Source organism: Pyrus communis, chromosome 17 (genome assembly GCF_963583255.1).
Source record: "Pyrus communis chromosome 17, drPyrComm1.1, whole genome shotgun sequence".
Lineage (NCBI taxonomy): Eukaryota > Viridiplantae > Streptophyta > Magnoliopsida > Rosales > Rosaceae > Pyrus > Pyrus communis.
The window spans coordinates 5,710,741-5,732,288 of record NC_084819.1 but is presented as its reverse complement, the minus strand read 5'-3'; the positions used below and the strand labels follow the sequence as shown (position 1 = coordinate 5,732,288).

The 21,548-nt window shown below is 38.8% G+C and overlaps 3 protein-coding genes across 5 annotated transcripts; 2 read left to right on the top strand and 1 right to left on the bottom strand.

The window, feature by feature from the left end:
• The first annotated feature begins 6,676 nt into the window (after positions 1–6,676).
• LOC137721927 (flavonol sulfotransferase-like) lies at positions 6,677–7,000 on the top strand. The gene has a single exon (XM_068460947.1). The coding sequence runs from the start codon at positions 6,677–6,679 to the stop codon at positions 6,998–7,000; it is 324 nt and encodes a 107-aa protein (XP_068317048.1).
• A 101-nt stretch (positions 7,001–7,101) lies between these two features.
• LOC137721794 (protein HAPLESS 2) lies at positions 7,102–13,363 on the bottom strand. The gene is made up of 18 exons (XM_068460807.1): positions 13,157–13,363; positions 12,912–13,055; positions 12,735–12,823; positions 12,387–12,426; positions 11,445–11,502; positions 11,286–11,346; positions 10,664–10,742; positions 10,211–10,345; positions 9,844–10,095; positions 9,415–9,495; positions 9,231–9,331; positions 8,868–8,985; positions 8,559–8,591; positions 8,384–8,477; positions 8,212–8,300; positions 7,949–8,064; positions 7,658–7,758; positions 7,102–7,569 (listed from the first exon to the last, which is right to left on the bottom strand). The coding sequence occupies exons 1-18, from the start codon at positions 13,361–13,363 to the stop codon at positions 7,175–7,177; spliced, it is 2,193 nt and encodes a 730-aa protein (XP_068316908.1). The 3' UTR covers positions 7,102–7,174.
• Positions 13,364–14,827: 1,464 nt separating this feature from the next.
• LOC137722933 (probable serine/threonine-protein kinase SIS8) lies at positions 14,828–20,345 on the top strand. Of its 3 annotated transcripts, XM_068462062.1 has the most exons (15): positions 14,828–15,229; positions 15,806–16,202; positions 16,292–16,411; positions 16,509–17,082; positions 17,255–17,295; positions 17,382–17,450; positions 17,544–17,644; positions 17,908–17,986; positions 18,299–18,397; positions 18,484–18,552; positions 18,722–18,771; positions 19,151–19,232; positions 19,352–19,446; positions 19,541–19,659; positions 19,772–20,345. In XM_068462062.1, the coding sequence occupies exons 1-14, from the start codon at positions 14,937–14,939 to the stop codon at positions 19,641–19,643; spliced, it is 2,172 nt and encodes a 723-aa protein (XP_068318163.1). In that variant the 5' UTR covers positions 14,828–14,936; the 3' UTR covers positions 19,644–19,659; positions 19,772–20,345. The 3 variants fall into 3 exon arrangements, with proteins under 3 accessions (XP_068318163.1, XP_068318161.1, XP_068318164.1); XM_068462060.1 differs by having other exon boundaries at positions 19,541–20,345; XM_068462063.1 differs by having other exon boundaries at positions 15,088–15,305; positions 19,541–20,345.
• The last annotated feature ends 1,203 nt before the right edge of the window (positions 20,346–21,548 follow it).

The window sequence follows — 21,548 nt, the reverse complement described above, 5'->3', positions numbered from 1 at the left end:
AGTATGATACATGGAAGACTTGTGCTGCTTGAATTTGTATTTCTCGCAGAGCTCGTCTATGAATGATAGTGCCTCGTGGCCAGTGGTTGCGTCCATCATGATTTCGATGATTGGCAAGGGAAAGTCATCCTTCGGGCAAGCATCGTTGAGGTCACAGAAATCTACGTAAACAAGTATTTGTCCAGATTTCTTAAGGACAATGACGATGTTGGAGATTTATTTAGGGTATTGCACCTAAATGAAGCCTACTTCGATTAGCTTGTCAATCTCGACCTCAATTTGTAGGAGCTCGGATCGCTAACATCTTTGAGTTTACTTTATCAGTCGCGTTCTAGGCTTGACTACAAGACGATGCACGACAATGGTATGGTCAAGGCCAAGCATTTATTTGTGGGTCCAAGCAAAGACGTCTTTGTACTCCATTAGCATTTAGTAGTACTCCTCGATTTCGTCCGCACTTAGTAGTGCACTTACAAAGATAGGTTTCGGTTTCTCGCTTATGCCTACGTTAAACTCTTTGAGATCATTAGTACCATCCTCTTGGGCTTGTTGGCATAAAGATTGGACAGTGTAAATGATGGTGCGCTTCTTTACCTTTAGTTGTCCTTTTGTGTCGACTTCCAAGGTTGCTTAGTGCTTCATTCTTGAAGGAATCGAGCTTCGAACGTCATCTTTTTCTGCTGGACGTCAAGCTTTTCTTCCTTGGGCGTTGTCTTCCTCTTTCTAGAAAACTTCTTGGTTTCTTTGAGTCTTTCCAAGGCTATCCGTTGCGGAAGAGAGCTAGCCGTATTGTTTTGTTTCTTAGGTTTTGGGGTGTTGGCATGTTAAGCCTTTTGAAGACGAAGGTTTGGTCTTGACCACCAATGTGATTAAGTGTCGAAATTCTGAGTTTTGAATGGTTCAGCCTATTAAAGACTGATGTTTGAGGGGCAAGTTTAGGCCCCTCTTTACTTTGTTCAACGCTCACGCTAATGTGTTGAGCGCTAGCGTTTTTCACTTTTCTTGAAATCTTCACGGGTGTATTTGGTGTGAAGCCAAGTCCAGCTTTGTTGTTGTCAACTCTGTAACTATGCTCCTTTAACTTCTTTTGAGTCTCGGTGAGGTCATGTTCTTTGTTGTTGACAGTGTTTGAAACCTTCTTTCCAGGATTTGAAGGGGAGGCGAAAACATACCCAACCTTTGACATGAGTTTGTAGGCATTTAGGTCGAAACCTTCTTCGGTCCTCTTGGTTAGAAGAGAGCTTGGTTCCACCCCCATAGGTAGAAGTTTTACGAAACCTTGCGGTGGTTTTGAAATAGCATCGCCTAGCTATGTTAGAGGTAAAACTGCATTTGTCTTGAGCAGTTTTACATCGTCCTTGTGCAGCTGTGTGTTGGCTTTGCTTGTTCCAATTTCGAACGGGGATTACCCATTCTTTATTCTCGACATTGGGATGTATTGAAAGACGGGTGTGTTCAGTCCTTTTGAGGGTGTCACATTCCCATTGATTGTGATGGGCTTAGCAGGCTCATCGTCGTTTTTGCTTGAAGATGACACAGTTTCCCTTTCTCGTTTCTTAGGCATGGCTTACCATTCTTATTTCTTAGGTACGGCTTTGCCTATGGATTTGATTTCTTTTGGAAGGGCTTCGGGCACCATGTCTTCATCCATGTAGAACTTGGCGTCCGCGAAGTGTGATTCAGCTTTGGTACGTGAATAGCTTGGTGTCGCCTTGTATCACCTTTACTCATTCTCAGTAGAACTTTAGGCATTGATGAAGGGTGAACAACACTACTTCATTCTCGTGGATCCAAGGCCTTCCTAAGAACAAGCTGTAGGAAGTTCCTGCATCAATCACGTGGAATAACGTGCTTAATTTGAGTTCACCAATAGTCATTTCCACTCTGATCATGCCCATTGCTCTTTGTTTTCCTCGGTTAAAACCTTGGATTAGGAGGCAGCTTCGGGATAATTCATCCACCTTAATGCCGATTGTGGTCATTGTTGACTTTGGCATAATGTTTATAGCTGACCCCCCATCCACAAACATGGGGTTGATTTTGTTCTCTGTCACGTACCCAGAGACGAAGAGATGACGGTTGTGAGGCTTTGATCCTAGCAGCAGGTCTTTGTCAGTGAAATTAATTGTGTCGTGGGCGGCACAACACGCGACATATTCGTGTGGTCGAAGCTTCGAGCTTCATCCTTGCTTTCTTGTACTTTGTGGTTGTTGAGGCTCGCCAAAACCGCTACTAGTGCTTTTCGCATCTCCTTGGGCAATCGTAGTGCTTTCTCGATGCTAAAGTATGTTGGCAAACCTTATTTGGGCGTGGGAGTTTTCTCTTCCTCAATGGCAATAGCTTTTCCTTTTTAGGGCTCTTCTATCTCTACTTCAACCATGTGACAGGCAGTTGTAGTGCACTGTTGGAAGAAGTTCTTCGGGAAGTACTCGTGCAAGGAGAAAGGAATGCGCGACTTTTGCTCTAGAAGTTCCCCAATGTATGTTGGCTTAGCAGCTCTTACGCTCCTTTTGGGCTTCTTATTGTTGTAGCAGCGGTGCTTTCTCCCTTGTTCCATCTTTGGCTATGTGGCTTGTGGTCTTGGCTTCCTTGTCTTTTTGTAGGTCACCAATGTCCACTCTTCTTCATCGTCGATAGATGCATTTTGGTCGCTTACCCTTAGCGATGGTTGTGCAGAAGGTGCCATGTAGCTTGAGCATGGACGGGAGTGGTCAATCGTTACTTGGAAAGGCATTGGATCGAATGACCCAAATGCAATCGTAGTAGTATGTGTTGCGGCCATGTCTTCCAGGTCGAGTTCAATTTTCCCTTGTTGTGCTAGCTTCATGATGAGCTCCTTGAGGACGAAGCATTTACTAATAGGATGACTTACGATACGATGGTATTTGCAATACCTAAGATCATTAACGTGATTCATCTCTTCGGGGTGCTTGCATTCAGGTAACTCAATCACCTTCTTTTTCAGCAAGTCGTCTAACATTGCAACCATGTCAAAGTCAGGAAAAAGGTATGTCTTCTGCTCTAATTCCCTCAAGGTGTTTCTGTACCTGTCTTGGGTGCGAGAAGGTTCATCTCTCTTCATCTCATTCGTTTTGTTTTTGGAGGAGATCTTGATGGGTGCAGAGAAGGTCTTGATGGGGGGTAGTATGGACGGTAAAAGCTTCTTTGGAGGGCTTTTTCCCAGTCTTGTCTACCTTTGGGGCGAACACCTAATCCTTTTTAGGTTGGTGATCAACTCCTTCTTCCCATGATTGGCAATACTTAGCTCCATATCATGGGATCGAGTTGCCAATTCTTCCAATGTTCTCAGTTTTATGCCTTGGAAGATGTAATGTAAACCCCAGTACATGCCTTAAACACACATCTCAATGCAGAGGCTTTAGAAAGCCGATCTTTGCAATCCAGACTTAATGAATGCCATCTATTAATGTAGTTGACGACAGGTTCATCCTTTCGCTGCTTTGTACTTGTCAACTCCAACATGCTTACAGTGCGGTGAGTGTTGTAGAAGCGGTTGAGGAATTCCCTTTTAAGCTGGTCCCAGCTGTTGATGGACTCGGGCTCGAGGTCGGTGTACTAGTCAAAGGCGTTACCTTTCAGCGAGCGCACGAATTACTTGACAAGTTAGTCTCCCTTCGTCCTAGCGTTATTGCAAGTTTCGATAAAATGGGCAATATATTGTTTAGGATTGCCCTTTCCATCGAATTGTATGAATTTTGGCGGTTGACAACCTCTTGGCATCCTCAAGGCGTCAATATTCTTAAAGTAGGGCTTTGAATACAGCACGAAGTCATGCAAGCTTCCTTCGTACTACGCCTTGATTGTGTTCGTGATCATCTCTTACAGCTGCTGGATAGAGAGAGATCCCATGAGCATAATAGCTTAGTCCACCTCTAGCTTCTCCTCAACTTTGTCCATCAGAGGCTCTTCATTTTCATCAGTTTCCTTCTTTGGTGGATCAACCTTTGGGTCAGCTTTCTCGTCGTGCTACGCCTCGAGACGGTTGACAAGTGTAGCAATCTGCAAGTCCTTTTCCTCCATGGTCTTTGTCAGCCTTGCGATTGCTTCGTTCATTTGTGCCAGCTACTCTTTAATTAAAGTCGCACCAGTAGTCATGACTTGCATGGCTACGGGATACGAGCTGCTGCTTTAGTCGACATCGGTAGTCAACGACTCGAAGTACCTCATCGGGCTTTCTTCCCTTGGTGCCCTTAGCAAGGCCAGGGTGATCACGGGGTCGTACCTCGAGTGCTCTTGCTCCTTTGGTAAAGTTGATGTAGGGGTGAAAGCCACAGTAGAGAGAGTTCTTGCCTTGCTTCGGGTTGTGACGCCCAAAGTGCCACCACTTGCGGCAATGATGTTCTCGTTCTTCGAGTTGGTTGCGGGAATAGCTTGATCATTTCTTGATGCCATATGTGTTTCTTGTGGATTTGAAGACAAAGATGAGAGGCGGAGAGGTCCCACCGGGCGTGCCAAATTTGTAAACACGAAAATTCTATAACGAATGAAACGAGAACACGTGTACAAAGTAGATTTGTATTGATGAATTTGAAGGGTTACAATCTTTGTTTATAATTTTCCTCTAACTTAGTCTTCAAATTTGATGTAGATGTGTAGGTTGTTGATCCAAAGGCCGTGATGACTTGATCTCGGACAAACGATTGAACGATTGCTTCAAGTTTTGAGCTTGAAACAATGCGTGGATGGTCTTCACCTCAAAGTTATGGCAAAGGTAGTGTTGATGTAAGATTTCGTTACAAAGTTCTTGGCGACTTGATCTTGAATCGAACGTCGTTACAAGTTTTGAGCTTGAAACAAAGTCTTGAAGGAATCGGCACAAGTGCTTATTGATTCTTCAAGGGAATGCTTCGGCTTTGGTCAAAAGAAAGCTTTGGCTTTTGTTGTACGTTCTTCGAAGAGAGCTTTAGTAGCGTATTAGTCTTCAAACATTTGGCAAAGGTTCTCCTTTTGTGAGAGTTTCAGTCCTTTAATGTAGAAATTGTCAACCCTTTGTTTGTCCTAGGACCTTGTATTTATAAACTTCCAAAGCCATGCCTTTGGGTGGATTTGGCTTTGATTTGTGTCTTGATTCGTTCATGGAAGAATTTAGGCATGTTTTGTGTCTTAATTTCAGCCACTTTCCCTTGCTTGGCCGAATTATAGGGCTTTCCTGCCTATTTTGTGAGCAATCTTCAATTCTTGCTTGTTTTGTGAAGATGGTTTAGCTTTCTTTCCGGTTTTGGGAGCAATTTGGGCTCCTTGCCGATTTTAAAGGATTTCTTCCCCCTTTTGCCGAGTTTTGGGGATTATTCTTCCTTTGCTTGATTTGTGCCACATGTCATTGATAACTTGTCCATTTGTGATGGGTCATGTCACATGGAGCTTTGTGATGCATCATTTGTATGCAACGTAATTTACATGTCTACAGATTGGTTTTAAACCTAAGGAGACTATGTTGTTATATTGTGACAATCAAGCGGCAAGAGAAATAGCCAATAATCCATTTTAGCACAACCGTACTAAGCACGTGGAGGTGGATAGAGACTTCATTAAAGAGAAGTTGGATGTCAAATTAATTGATATTCCGTATGTGAGGTCCGAGGAACAGTTAACTGATGTGTTAACTCATGCAGTGTCAACGAGGAGGTTTCAAGACTCACTTAGCAAGTTGGGTCTAGGAGATATTTACCCACCAACTTGAGGAGAAGTGTTGGCGTGAATCAACCATTTGGTTTAGGAATATAATTATGTGATTGATTGCTTGTATAATTGGGATCCTTATTTCTTGTTATAGAACCTCTCGTACAAATATATATTTACCTCCTATGAAAAAGAATAATACACAACAATTAAACCCTAAAACATCTAGGCTTTTTATCTGATGTTACTTTAGTTGTCTAAGTCTTTTACTCTTAACACTTTAACGGGGTGATTTGCGGTTTGATCCGAACTCAATCGGTATCTTAACGGGTGACTTACGAGTCCAACTGTTATCAACCTGACCCAATATATAAGCCCTAATCCAAAACTTTTATTTTTATTTTATTCAAGTCCATATATATTAAATGATCAGTATGCATGCATGTGTAAAAATTTCAAACGCAGCGGAATCGAAAGTAAGGGATGTGAGTGTAAGTTCTGAGACTTCGATCATATGGGAAACGTAGCATCACCTTATATCAGTTCAGAACTACTTATTTGATTACATATCCCAATTTTCAAAAACTTCACTCAATCTTATCTAAGAACATTTCAATAATTCCTCAGAAAAGAAATAGTTGTCGATGCATAAGCCGAAAGCGGGTGTTAGTGTTTACGTACGTTTGCTGATCTTCAATGGAGGTTTGTATATTTTGGATTTCTGGGAAAATTGCAGAGAGAATGTAGAAGATGATGATGTGTGTTGAGTGAATATTCTATCATACATAGTGTGTGATATTACCGTTGGAAATAGGAGGAAGAGAAATCCTTCCCTTAAAAATCAATCCTAGGCCGTCATATGTATCACCCTATGGGTTGAGGGCTAAAGAATTGGACCCCCTTTCACTGGAAGAAGCATTCGAGCTTTTCTGCCAAGGCGTCGCGGATTATGGACCCTTCTGGGACCATGTACTAGGGTTTTGGAAAGCAAGAATTGGAGTTTCCTGAGAAAGTATTATTCTTGAAGTATGAGACTATGAAGCAGGAGCCGGTTCTTTATGTGAAGAGATTGGCTGAGTTCGTTGGTCAGCCTTTTTCAGCGGAGGAAGAGAGCGAAGGGGTGGTGGATCAAATCATAAAGCTTTGCAGTTTTGAGCATTTGAGCAGTTTGGAGATTAAAAAAACCGCCCAGCTCCAAGAGCCAAATGCTAGTAGCCTCAAGTTCGTTGTTAATAACCGTGACTTCTTCAGGAAAGGCCAGATTGGGGATTGGAAGCATCATTTCACAGATGAGATAGCAAAGCGTGTGGATCATATCACAGGGGAGAAAATAAAAGGTTCTGGGTTGACATTTGGTTGAATTCAATGCATATGAAGTCAATTTAGTTGTGAATTATTGACATTTGGTTGAGAAAACAAAAGTGTTCTCTCACAAATATATTGTGCTGTTACTATTTACAGATCTACCGTACGAGGTTGTGTCAATTGAGTCCTTGTACTTAGAAAATTCACTCTTGATCGTGTCTTGTCACTTTCAATAGTCTTTTGTTGCTCTCCTTCCCTTTTTCTTGGCATGGTATCCATGACTTTCGTCAACTATCTGCATAACGCTTGAATGCTTTCTTCGCCCATGCTTGTGCTTGTCCTTATGGACATGGTGAAGATGGTAGTAATAATCGCTGCCTCTTTCAAGCTGGTTATGCCTGTAATCGTGGTGAATGTTTCTTCGCTTATAGTGAGAACCATGCTTGTGGTGCGTCGCTTCATGCCCATGATGTTTAAGAGCATGAGTGCGCGGGCGGTCTACGTCAACTCTGTGCTTTCGATAATCCTTGCTGTGCTGAGCATCATCCCAAAAATGATCTTCCCACCAATCGTATATAGGATCAAAAAGTCCCTTTTGGTGTAGAAGCCACAGAAGCACAAGCACTGCACCTCAACGTATAATATGTCATGCACTTGTTGCATCTCTAAAATCATCCGCTTATATGTAAGTTTACTGAGAAATTAGGTTTACCTGTTGGAAAAATTGCCAAGAGTAGACCAAACATCACAATCCAACTCATGCATATGTACTGTATGTGGCACCTGAAGTCAAAGAATCCAGCGCATTTCCTTCTGCGCATGTAAAGAGAGAAATCAATGAGATTTCATAAAAATCACAAGATTGTTAAAATGTAGAGAAATTAACGACGGTTATAATGCAATCCATGTTTGAGAGGTTGGAGAGAAAAGGAGTCAATCAAAGAACCATTAATTGAGAACGTGAATTTAGAGAACACCATTCAAAAATGAATCAGGCAAGTACCTGCAAGTTTTTCCAGTAACGAAATCTACCAAAACATTCCACAGATTGTTCCAAATACTTTCCATAGATTCAAAAAAACTGGCTGTGCCATTCTTTGGTGGACTAAAGGGATTACCCTGCCGAAATGAATGACTTAAGTGGTTCATTAATCATATAAATCAATAGCCACAAGGTTTATATTACTTCGAAAGTATTCAGACTTTAAAAAATGAACATGCTGATATACTAGATATAAACTGCCTCATATATTGATTCAACTCAACCTGTGTTCCATTATCCAGGACAGTAGATGTTGTAGAAAATTGGCACTCGGCTCTATCTACTTCTTTATATTCTGAGTCCTTTAGAATAGCTGTGCATTCAAACTCAAAAGTTAGTCCTATCATTATAAATTTAGGCCATTCTATCATCTGTGTGAACCGCTGCTCATCTTACCTGCGCATACGTATTTTGCAGCTTGATCAGTTGGTGGGTAAAGTTTGAAGGATCGGGTCGACATTTCTTTTGGCTTCATAATAAAGAATTGTTCCTGCGAAACAATATCCCTTATAAATACATAGTCATTGATCATGTTTAAAACTAAGAACAAGAGCACTAGGGAAAAGCGTACCTCCATAAGGGTGACATCACTAGAGCAATCAAACTGCAAGACGGGAAAATTCATCAGATCTGAAACTACATATTGTAACAGCCATTCACTGAAGTTGTAGACAAAAATACTTCATTGAAGCTGTAAATAGATGTAGTAGGGCATGCTCTCAAATTCTTATAAGCAAGGTGTTTGATTTTTTTTAACCCTTTAACAAATAGAAAATAAAAAATATAGAACTTAGAGGACCAATAAATAACAAATGAATTTCTTCATGTGCAGTAATCACAACCAAGTTTAAGATCTACATAAAGAAAATTAAAAGCATACCGTTAAGCTATATGATGCTTCCACTTCACCAGTATTGGTGGTTGTTACTGTTGCAGTTCCAAATTGAGTAAGGGCCTCAAATGTTGGGACATTGATGCTTAAGATTTTCCCAGGACTCCTACAAATATATACAACAGCTGCTGGCGATTAGTTTTAGATGTCAAAGTGAAAACACCATTTTATCACCAGACAACCACTAGATTCAAAGCCCTTAATGAATGGATTAACAGTGTAATGCCCTCCCTCATATGCACGTTGAGAGGCAAACAGATGCTGATAGAGAGAACATACAAGGAATAAGGTAAAGTGTATAAGGAAAATAATAAAAACTTTGAAAAATGAATAGCCCAAAAAAGTACAAACCTTTGATAGACATATTCTACGTCGTCAGCACTTAGTTCTATCAAGAGATTTGTATTAATAACTTCAGTGACTCCTATGGAGAACGAATGAGTCCCGGCATTCTGCATCCGATCAGAAAAATGATAAGTAAATCCAAACTGTATAAATCCTTGTGAATGTAATTCTAAAATTGCTGAAACATAACTGGATGCTGGTTTATCCTTTCAAACCTTCCTTCCACCCCATAAAGTGGCAACTGATTCCTTTGAATTCGGTTCTGGTCAGCCTGTCAGAATATGAACATTTTCACCAGTTTCATACCAACTATAAATAACTATAGACCAAGTACATAACCAAGACTATCTGAAATATCTCATTATACCGAAGGAAAGAAAATCCTGCTTCCCTAACAAGTATCTACAATAGAACATAAATTCAACATAGTTTATGTGAAAAACAGTAGAGCAAGTATGCAACTTTCATGCACATTCAGGAAAAAAACAATTTTACACAAATACCAAGAAAATCAATACCAATTAGTACCTATAAAAATCCCATTTAACAATGATAAGAGAAGACTAAAATTACGAGCATACACCAGAAAAGATGGAGATTTCAGGCTGGATATACAAACCACCCAGTAATTCCATATTTGATTATGCAAGCAACTCCAGAGCGGCGAAGAGCAAAAGTTTGGTTGCCCATTGAAAGCCTCATAATTGACACCAATTTTGTTACATTCAAAACCATCTAAAGAAAATCGAACTCTCTCCAGCAGCATCCACATAGAAAAGTTCCTCCCCATATCCTGGGGTTGACCAGGGCCCACCTTCCACAAAATTAAAAGGAAACTCTCAGCAATATAAGAAAATCGTAAGATGCAGAACTGGAGTTCAGAAAAAAAAAAATTAATAGACCAGCTTAATCACTTCTAAGAACTTTCATATTATCTAGTCTCATAGCAGATGCTAATGACAATTACATCAGTGCAGCAAGCATACCTGCCTTGGGATTACGAGGTAGAAATCCTCAAATGATGGTATATTTGTGTAACCAACAAAATCTCCAATAAGATTGACTCGTAAAAAGTTATCATTGGATATGGCTGTTCTGTTTTCAGGACCAACAAGCACTTCCTGGTGGCAAATAAAGTATACATAAATCTTGGTTATGAAATTAAATTGTACACTTACTATAAGCAACATAAGACGATGAAATACTGTCAAGTAAAAGAGAATAGGGAAATTTGTTCTACAAGGAACGGAAAACTGTATAGAGTCCAGCATGAACATTAAACGAACTCTAATTTTCAGCACCAAGGCCAAAATACAAGATTCAATCACATGTGCAAGATCAAATCAGGTTATGTACAATGAATAATTGTTTATGGCATAAACAAGGACTTTATATTACAAGAAATGGATATGGTATATGCATTTGGAAAGGAAACATACCGAAACTGTAGACCCTGTCTTCACCTGAATTAGAACACTGAATCCCACTGACCGCTGTCCAATAGCAAAAACATGGAACCTAAATGGTTTAAAATAAATAATAAATTCACTACTTGAATAATGAAATTACAGGATGAATAAACACGAACATCAAAAAGGAAATATATTGTCCATGTGAAATTGTTTATATTCTGTAGCTTCCATCACTTGTGTTTGCATGTAAAATAATTTCGAACTCTCAGTAATCTTAGTTCAAGCTGCTTAACTCCCAGAAAAAGAAAAATCAAGTGTCTTCATATGATTTATAATTGATGGGTCACTTAACAATAAAAATGTATCAAATATCACAGATTCATGAAAAATGATGAATATGGTATCAAAATTGCGAAGAAAACAAAAGGAATATGGAAACAAATAAAATTTTACACAACTACAACTCTACTACCAAGAAAAATGACTTAGCCTCATATATTACTATATACACCCACCTCATTTCACATATATTCAAAAATATCAGAGGGCTATGGCATATCTGCTAGAACTTATCAAAAATCAATTATCAACCGTCCAAGAAAAAACATAAGTACAGTGAAGAACTTAGTACTTAGTGCAAGGTCCTTACCAGTCACCCGGGAAACGAACACAGTGGGCAGTATTGGCTTTTCCCTTCATCAACTTGTCAACTAACCAAAAGAAAGTTGCAAATTCAATACCACAAGACCGTAAGAGGTATCATGCATGTAAAGTTCAAGAAACAAGAAACAAATTGAAAAGCACATACAAACATTTCCGCATGATGAAGGTACCCTCCGCTGAGGCCCACAAGGACAGCACATTGGCTACAGAGAATAAAACAGACATAATGGGAGAAGAGTGTACATCACAAACTGATTAAAGAAAAAATATATGATAAATAAGAACTATTAAGTGTCAATAGACTACAGAACATATAACTCACGACATATGGCATTCCATTTCACCAAGGGCGATATACTACAAACTGTGAGTGACCTTAGAACATAAGCTAAATGGGAAAAGTGTAAGTAATCAGAGAAAATAACCATATGCACCAAACATGGTTATGGGATGTACTTCAATAGTACAGGAACATGGAGAAAGGATCAAGAATGGACAACTTTATTGTCTCGTTGATGCCACAAGGCCAAATATGTGTACGTAGGATGCTATAAATCCCCTGATCTATAGGAAGGAATAAAAGAATAAAAGGAAAGAAAAATCACAGGGTATGGATCCATAACAATTAGCCCTACAACGAGACAGTGACAACTGATTAAGAGACAAATTTTCTGGACACTTGATGGACATTGAAATCACAGTTACATAGGTATTGTGGACAATTTTATGATACATCAAAACATTGATTATGAGGAAATTCATCAAATCTTTTCCGTCCAATTCAAATATGTTAATACGAGTGGGTAAGTTTCATGTGATTCCTCACTTATCAAAGCATCACATAGCATATGCCTATCAAAGCAAAGAACATGTTCGAAGAACAATGTACTGAAACTGAGGTGGGTATTCAATACAAATCCTAAGGTTTACATAGTACAATGTTGTATGATCATACCATACATAATGCAGTTAAAATTGCAAACCGGCATTTAGGAAGCAAATAAAGAAATAAACTGCTACGAAAGACTCAAAAATACTACTGGTACACATAAAAGTGATAACTTTGAAAGTATCATAGAAATGGTACCTCGGTGTGTTCAACAACGTGACCATTTTCATCTCGTAACCTACAGAACAAACAAAAAAAGTCCACTGGTCATGTTTATAGGCACGGTAAAGAATACGACATTTGTCTACAAGTGCAAGATACCCCCTCTCTAAACAAAACACTTCTTCTCAGTCAACATGTTTGTTAACACAATCTAAGGTCAACACCTGATCCTAACTTTAACTTCCAAGCAACTGTTACAATGCATAATCCCAATTAACTCACACCAACCAAAACCAAAGATAATATTTTCCTTTTTCTAACGAAAATTTTGTAACTGTCAAATAAAAAAGAGTGGGAAAAAATAAAGGCTAAAAGATTGTTTGCCTCTCACATATCTTCACAACTTTGGCATCTGCATCTGGCTCGCATTTGCGGGTTTTAACATAATACTCTTCGGGTTTAAAGGCGACATCCTGTTCAAATGTCACAAGAAAAAATCACAAAATGCGTTGAAATTGCATTCAAATTACCAATTCAACAATAAAATTTTGGCTTCCTAACCCGTATGTAAGTAAGCTCGTACAAGGCATAAGCTGCGGATTTGTTCACTGTCAGAACAGGCGGTATCCGGAAAGTCTGCATCTTCTGACTCGAATTCTCCTCCACCTCCACAATTTCCGCGACAATCGATGCCTCTCCGCCACTCTGCGAATCCGTACAGGAATCCACCGTTACTACAATACTTGAATTTCAAAAACTGAAAATCCGAAAAGAAAGGGGGAAAAGAAATTAGGGTTTCTATTTACCGCGCCGCTAGGAACGGCCATGTTGAGGACGATCTTTTTGGTGCAGTTCAAGTTTCCGGAATCGGAGTTCTTCTCGCACTTCTCGAGCTTCGATTTCGAAAGAATCTGAACCGCAACGACATCGTTGGGAGTGAGAAAATGGACGAAGCAGATGAGGATGAGGAAGAGGAGGGTTGCGTGCCCTAAATTCAGAGCTTGGATTCGCATCGTTTCTGTGATTTGGGAGAGTGTGAGAGGGGGAGACGGAGGAGAGGGGCGGTTTTTTGGTGGGGGGTTGGTTGGGGAGGGCGGGTAGAGGTTTAGTTTTGAAACTAAAACAAACGGTTTCGTCATTTTGAAAAAAACGGTTGGATTTGGATCTGCAAAATCTTGATCGACGGCCCTGGATGAGTGAAGCGATTTTGATAGGAACCATAACATAATGGCCTCGTTTGCTCTACTGCTCTTGCATTCTTCCAACACATTGTACACATTGTACACATTGTATAGTATATGCCCAAACACAAAGTGTGTGAAATTTTTTAGTTTGGTCGTCAAAATTTTATTTTTAAATTAGAGATAATAAACTTACATTTATATGAGGTTTAAAAAAAACAGCAAAATTTTGTTTGTAAAATTAGGTTATTATCCTTTAATTTTTTTGTTGTAATAGAAGACAAAGATGTTTTTTCATCCTCTTTTGGTTGACAATGAGGGTTTCATTAATGTAGTTTTAGATGATTGTGCAGCCATTTGATAATCATTTTAAATTTTTTAATAAATATTTTTTTTTGTTAAAAAGTTTTTTTTTTATTTTAAACAAACGATAGTGTGATAGTATCTACACTAAGGGGTGGGAGAGTGGTTAAGTCTCACAATGAGCTTGTGATAATACGGTTCAAATTCGCATTTGACAAGAATCGAACATAAGACTTCTCACTTACAAGTGAAGAGGAATACCACTAAATGATATGGTTAAAAGTGTGTAGATCTCCTGATATTGGCAGCAGCAGCAATATACCCTGATATTGGTTAAAAGTGTCTAGTGAAGAGGAATACCACTAGAGGAATACCCGGCAAGAACCAGATCAAAACAGATGTAAACCGAACCATACGATTCTAGTAATAAATTTAAGTGAAACCGTACCAATTTGAACCGTTAATATTTTTCGATTTCGGTTCCAGTTTAGGGGTGGAACTGCATCGAACCGCATTGTGCTCATCCCTAAACATGATATCTTAATTTTACAACATTTTTTGTCAATTTAATAAAGAAAACTGTTATTAGCGTACAAGTGTGTTTATCTTTTTAAATATAAAAAATTTAGTAATAACAATTTTCATAATATGATATATCGTTATTTATGTCGCAATACAATACGTTGAGATTCTTTATAAATAAATCTGAATGGTACTTTTATGATTACGTTTGAACTTGTCTGTAGCCAGGTATAAATCCAAAAAGTGGACATTAATAATTTAATATGTGGAAGCTACAAGGAAGGAAGCAAACAATGTGGATGTGGATGAACTCAGGCTTCAAGTCACCAACAACACCTCAACGGTCAAGATTAAATCGTTGCCATCAAAGTTAGCAACCAATCTATTTCCTAGTGACTTGCAAGTTGCAAGTACAGACTTGTGTATTAACTAATTAAAAAAACTTAAAATATTATATCAGAGCATTTGGAGCGGACCTGCTCGTGCGATGAGAAACTAAAAGTGGGAAGCAGCCCGCTATATTTAGCAGCTATGCGTATTGCGCACCGTTTTCCTACGCGAGACCTCGCCATCGGTGTCGATGGCCTCCCACGACCAACCGGAGACTCTGTACCAAATTCTATTCGATCGGTACCGGAGCCTGGAGGCGAGCCACGCCAGGCTCCGAGCCGAGTTCCACCAACTCCGCCACCAGAGGAGGAAGGAGAAGGAGAAGCAAGAGGAGGAGGCTGAGGTGCCGACGTCAGACTATCCGGGTTCGCTGTTCAACGTGCCCGGTTTCTTCCTCTCGGGCAGCCCGTACAAAGCCGTGTTGGATAGCATAGGCCACGCCGTCTATGTCAGCGTAGCATCCAGCGGAGAGATCAATTACTGGTACGCGAGTGCTAGAACTGCGTCGTTGTGATTGTTTCGTGAAGTTGTATGTGTTTTTACGGTGTCACTGTTACAGGTTGGTGGTACTGTATATGTGATATTGGTTGAAACAGTTCACTTTATAAATTTAACTCCACAAAATTGGATTTTGGTAAAAGTAAAGCTAGATTGCATCGAAATTTGTGCATATTGTGTTTATCTCAGTAAATATTTACATGCCACAACATATGATCGGTTCGAGACAAAGAATTTGAGGCTAATCCAAGGATTTTAGATAATCACAAATGAATATTGTAAGCGTTTGATATGATATTTACATCGAGATCCTTTGCGATAGAATTCGACACCTGTTATGTAAGTTGGGGATAGTATTGGTTCACCATCAGAGTGATTATTAGTGGGCCGATGGGTTTATGTATCCCTGAAGTTGAATTTGTCAAGATTCATGCATGTTGAATTCATTTCTGAAACCTCATTACAAACACTTTAGATGGCAGCTAACATATGCTATCCCATGTGAAGTTCAATTGCTCAAAAATTTGATATTCGTTGACACTGCATCACGTATTAATTCAGGAATCGAGCGGCTGAGGATCTCTATGGATGGAAGGACTATGAAGTCCTTGGACAGAGAGATTCTGAGAACATCATTGCTGAGGAATACTTTGCACCTCTAAAGAGAATCATGGAAAAGTTGAGCATTGGGCTATCATGGTCAGGTCAGTTCCCTCTTAAGAAGAGGTCTGGAGAAATATTTGTGGCGATGGTAACCAAAACCCCGTTGTATGAGAACAATGAGCTTGTCGGTATTATCACCGTTTCAAATGACGCGGCATTGTTTAATAGATTACAAGCAGAAAAAATGAAAACATTCAAGGATCATGCCAATGTCCAATGTAGAGGATGGCAATCAAAGCACCCACGGCCACCTATTGCACCATTGCCACAGATTGCATCGTCTGTTTCTAATCTGGTGCTTATGTGCTACACAATCACAATTCTTTTGATTTCATTCAGATAACTGAAATTGTGCTTTACTCATTATGCTGGTGAACTTATCAGGCCTCAAGACTTCTATCAAGAAATGAAGACGATGTATGCAATTCAAGTGAGACAAACAAGGGCAGAGAGGACTCTACAATACAAACCGAAGATGCTGACTTAGAGAAACCTGGTAAACTGGTGAGTATCTGTCGTACTAAATCATGGTTTCTATGTTTTCATTTCTTTTCATTTCCCTGTAGAGTGCGTCTAAACTATTTTGGTGAGATGGCTGCAGGCAGCAAAGTTCTTGTCAAAGCTGCATACTATAGGAACCAACAAAGGTGGAAACCAAGATGATAGAAGCTCTCAACAAAGTGGTAGAACCAGTGCTTCTCTATTTAGAAATGAAGTGACTAAGGATACTAATTCCCCAAGAAAGTCAAGGGCATCAAGTACATGCCACTGCTTTGTTGATACAGACAGTAAGGAAGAAAAACCCGGTAATGGCCATTCTTCTCAAGACGATAATAGAACTCATCCAAATGCATATGGGCACAAAAACTCAATTTCAGGTGAGGGTTCTGTTTTAGCCTCTTCAAGGGAGTGCAATGAGGATTTTGGGTCTCCCGGACTGGGTTATCTGTTGCCAAGATTACGCTACCAAGTGGAGGGGAAGGATCCAAAACCTGAAGAATGCTACTTGAATACTTTGGAGATTCAAGATTCAGTGCATGGACAAAATGGTAAACAACTACCAAATTTAGACAGCAGTGGTAGTTGTTCAAGCAAAGGGGATAACAACTCTAACTCCAGAGAAGATTGTGAGATTTCGTGGGATGACTTGCATTTGGGAGATGCAATTGGACAAGGTAGATGTGTCTATTTGTGTTTTAAATCTAGTGCCCTATGCTCAAAATTTGAAAAGCCTGGGTGGTTTGTCCCAAGTAGCTATCTTTAATTTAAAAGGTGGAAATTCTTAAGAAGTGTACATGAGACTGGATCTTCAGTATCTAAGCATCCATGTTTGTTCTTGCCTCACAGGCTCATGTGCCATTGTTTATCGTGGAATCTGGAATGAATCGGTACATGTCTATATCAAAATGTCCTTAATATCTTACCCAAATAGTCAATAATTTCACATTTGACTTTTTGTGTGTGTTTTGTTTAGGATGTTGCTATTAAGGTTTACTTTAAGAATGAATACAGTGAAGGGATTTTACAAGACTACAAGAAGGAGGTGCTATAAATTTTAAGTTAACTTGTATTGTTTGTATTGTTGTTTGAGAAAGGAAGCAGTTGATCAAGAATCCCTTTTTCTTTCTTTCTTTAGATTGATATAATGAAAAGATTGCGACATCCTAATGTCTTGTTGTTTATGGGAGCTGTGTGTTCACAAGAACGCCTTGCCATCGTCACAGAGTATTTACCTAGGTAATTGGAACTATATTACTTCTCAAAGATTGGTCAGTGAACAATATTAAGAGTTCACACATTGTTGCCAAGCTGGTTTATTTCATGCTGTGCTACTAGGTACCAGGCCTTTGATTTTGTACTGTTGATATCATTCTGACTGGTATCTTAACAGTTTAACCAATCTGGTCAAGCCATAAAATGCAGATATCATAAGATACTGCTCCCCTTATCATATGGCAATTATGGACGAGTATTAAACTGATTTCATTTTTTCTGGGCAGGGGAAGTCTCTTTAAACAACTTCACAAGAACAAGCAGACATTAGACATCAGACGACGGCTGGTGATGGCTCTTGATGTTGTGCGTCTATACTACTCTCTCTCTCTCTCTCTCTCTCTCTCTCTCTCTCTCTGTGTTTGTGTCTGCACACAGTTGCTTGTGTTCACATTTTCGTTACAACAAAATTTATCCTTTCGAAGAATTAAAGATGCATGAAACATGCACAAATCCAACTTTGGTCACTAACATCAGGGTGTCACGCTCACATTTAACAGTGGTTATGCAGTTTTGTATATGATTTGTATATGCAAAGTCACGCAAATCAGTTATTTTTCACTTAAGCCTTTCCGGCTTTCTGCTGTCAATGGAATAACAAATTCTCTTATATTACAGGCTAGAGGTATGAATTACTTGCATCATAGAAATCCACCTATAGTTCACAGAGATTTGAAATCGTCTAACCTGCTGGTCGATAAGAATTGGACTGTCAAGGTAATGTAAATCGATCGATGGCCTCACTACTTATTCAAGGAGATGGAGTATACACCAGTTGCTTAGACTAGTCTTTTTTCTGTCAGGTTGGAGACTTTGACCTGTCAAAGTTGAAGAATGCAACCTTCTTGAGTGCAAGATCTGGAAGAGGAACAGTAAGTGTCTCCTTCTAAAGGTCCTTTTAATTGCGGAATGTGCTCATGGATATGTTATGCTTTACAAAAATTTGAGAAACCTCGGTGGAATATTTTGAATCTCTGTTGATTACAATGACCACCTATATGTAATAATCTCACTTTGAGGTCTTTATTTTACTAAATGCAGCCTCAGTGGATGGCCCCTGAAGTCCTTCGAAACGAACCATCTAATGAGAAGTAATTTCTGAAAACTGATCTATAACTTGTCTTGCATGTCCTCCCTTTTGAAGCTTTTATGTCAAATGCGGATTTTTTGGAGAATATGATATCCTTCAGACATAGAATCAAATGTATTCATCTGTTACCATTGTAGTAGATGAAAATTGTATCGAACATTATGTCTGCTATGCTGTAGTTCTGAAATTATAGAATCATATGATCTTGGAATTTTATGGCAGCCCATCCAAGTAGCGATCGAGCAGTCATAGCACTGTAATTGACTATCTAACAATAATCGAGCCTGTATACCTTTTTTTTTTTCCATTATTGAGCAAACATTTGGTGACATTTACGTCCAAACTTTTACTGCGTATTGAGTTGTCTTCTCTTTAAACAGGTCAGATGTGTTTGGCTTCGGTGTCATCCTGTGGGAACTAATGACTCAATCGATCCCATGGAATAACCTCAATTCCTTACAGGTTCTCTCTTGTTTTTCTCAGTGTGCACGCTTATGCACATATAACGGCACAAAAACTTTGGTTCTCTTTTCCCTTTTGGTCTTCTAATCTCACCCAAAATTGTTCCTTTCATACGAAAGGTGGTTGGAATTGTAGGGTTCATGGATAGAAGATTAGACATACCAGAAGGCCTCGATCCCCAAGTAGTATCCATCATCGAAGACTGTTGGCAAAGGTAAGTACATTCAGCTGGCTAGCTCATTTTGTTTACTGAAATTCGAACTCACGTGTTGAAACTAAAACCATTCTTTCTTGCCAATAACAATCAGCGGCCCGGAACAACGTCCATCATTTGAAGACATAATTCAGAGAATGAAGGGCCTAATCCAGAAATTTGCATCATTATCTGTGAGGAGGAGCTCAGAATCATAACTATAATACGGTTTAGGTCAAACAAACACCTTTAAGCCTACTAAACAATTCCGAATAGATTAATTTCATCAACTGCTTTAGATAGTCTTTTTTTCTCTGCCCTACAAATGCATACATATGTTTTTCAGGTGGAACATGAAGAAATAAAAGGAATATGTTGGGTAGTGCTGAATTTCCTTTTACAATCTTTCTTGGACTCGTAGCGGAGCCGTCCTAATGCAAACCGAGACCCAAGACGAAATGCAATGAGGTACTGTTAATGTAATGGACTTTGTGAAATTAGGAAAATTTTCAAATTTAATGTACCAACCATCTCCATAACAATATGAGCATAAGCTCATTAGATTAGATTGCGTAGAGTTTTTTTTTTTTTTTTTTCATCTTTTTATTTGTTGAGCGTATATTGAACGATAAGTTTTTTAAGATGTATGTAAATTGAGGTTTTGAAAAAGAAATATGAGACTTAGTTCGAAATGAGGTTCAAAGTGCATGTCTTGTTCTCCTTGTGGGTGGCCTTTCATTTGGACAAGTTTTGCACTTCCACCACTGTTGGGACACCTCCAGTTCCTCAACATTACCTTTAGGGTGTGTTTGTTTTCTCTCACTGGCTTTTACTGGATTAGATTGGACTAATGCTAGTTTGGTATTACTGTGTTTAAAAAAAAAAAAAAAAACAAAAAACCTAATTCTCTGTGCGGTGAGAAACAACTGTAAAGTGAAGTTTTTGAGTGTTCGGTTTTTTCCTTTTTTTTTTTTTTTTTTTTTTTTTTTTTTTGGTTGTTGTAAAGGTGCTTTAACAACAACAAAAAAAAAAAAAAAAAAACAGTGTATGAGTGTTGACAAACTTTTGTATAAATTGCTCTAAATATGTTAAATGACTAAAAGTAATATGATATTTAATATAATATAATAATTGTCAAAAGATAATAATGTATGGTCAATGATTGTAATTTATAAGATATGTGGGAGTATTCTTGTCATTGAAAAACTCATTTAATGGACACTGATTATTTATGCATTGAAAACCCAAAAAAAAAAAAAAAAAAAAAAACTATTTTCAGAAGCATCTTTTTCTTTTCTATTGTTATTGATAGCAATTTTTGAAAAAAAAATAAAAAAAATTACCAAACACATTTAATGTTTCAGATTTTTTTTTTTTTTTTTTTAATAAATGATGTTAGTACCAAGTGACAATGTTCCAGATTTTTAATAAGCTTTTTTTTTATAAAAGCACCACAATCCTAAACTAATTATAAATGTTAGTGCGATCCTATGTTTCTTACATGCCAGGGACTAGCTTTAAAAGACTCGTCCAACTAAACACAACTAAACACAACTAAACTCGTTATATGGCCTTAGCGAGACACCCCAAAATCGAGCTGACGGCTATGACCAACTTCTCCGCTTCACCCCTCCCATCCCACAATCATTTTCAAACCCAGATCGGACGAACCTACATTGCTTCGCTAAACAACTTCTGGATTGATTGACACCACCAAAACGACAAATCCCCACAAGCCTATTAATTAAATCGTCTCGGATTCGATCTCTCCTCCTCTGATTTGTTGTGGGTATCTTGGTCCTTCCCTCAAAACGCCATTGGTCTACTCCAGGGGAAGAATCAGCCGCCATGTTTCTGCTCGATTGGATTTTATCACTGTTAGGGGAATACATAAACATTATCTCCACTGTTTTATGTATTGGATTTTATCACTGTTATGGGCTTTTTGGAGTAATAGATTTCTAGATTTATGGTTCGTGTTTGGACCCTCTTTATCAACAGTTACTCTTAAATAACAAATACGCCATGTGTGATTATTTATTAGACGAATGGTTCACTTTTTTAATTATTCATTGGACCAATGATACTATATTGTTGTAAGAAAGAACCTCTCCCGCTATCCC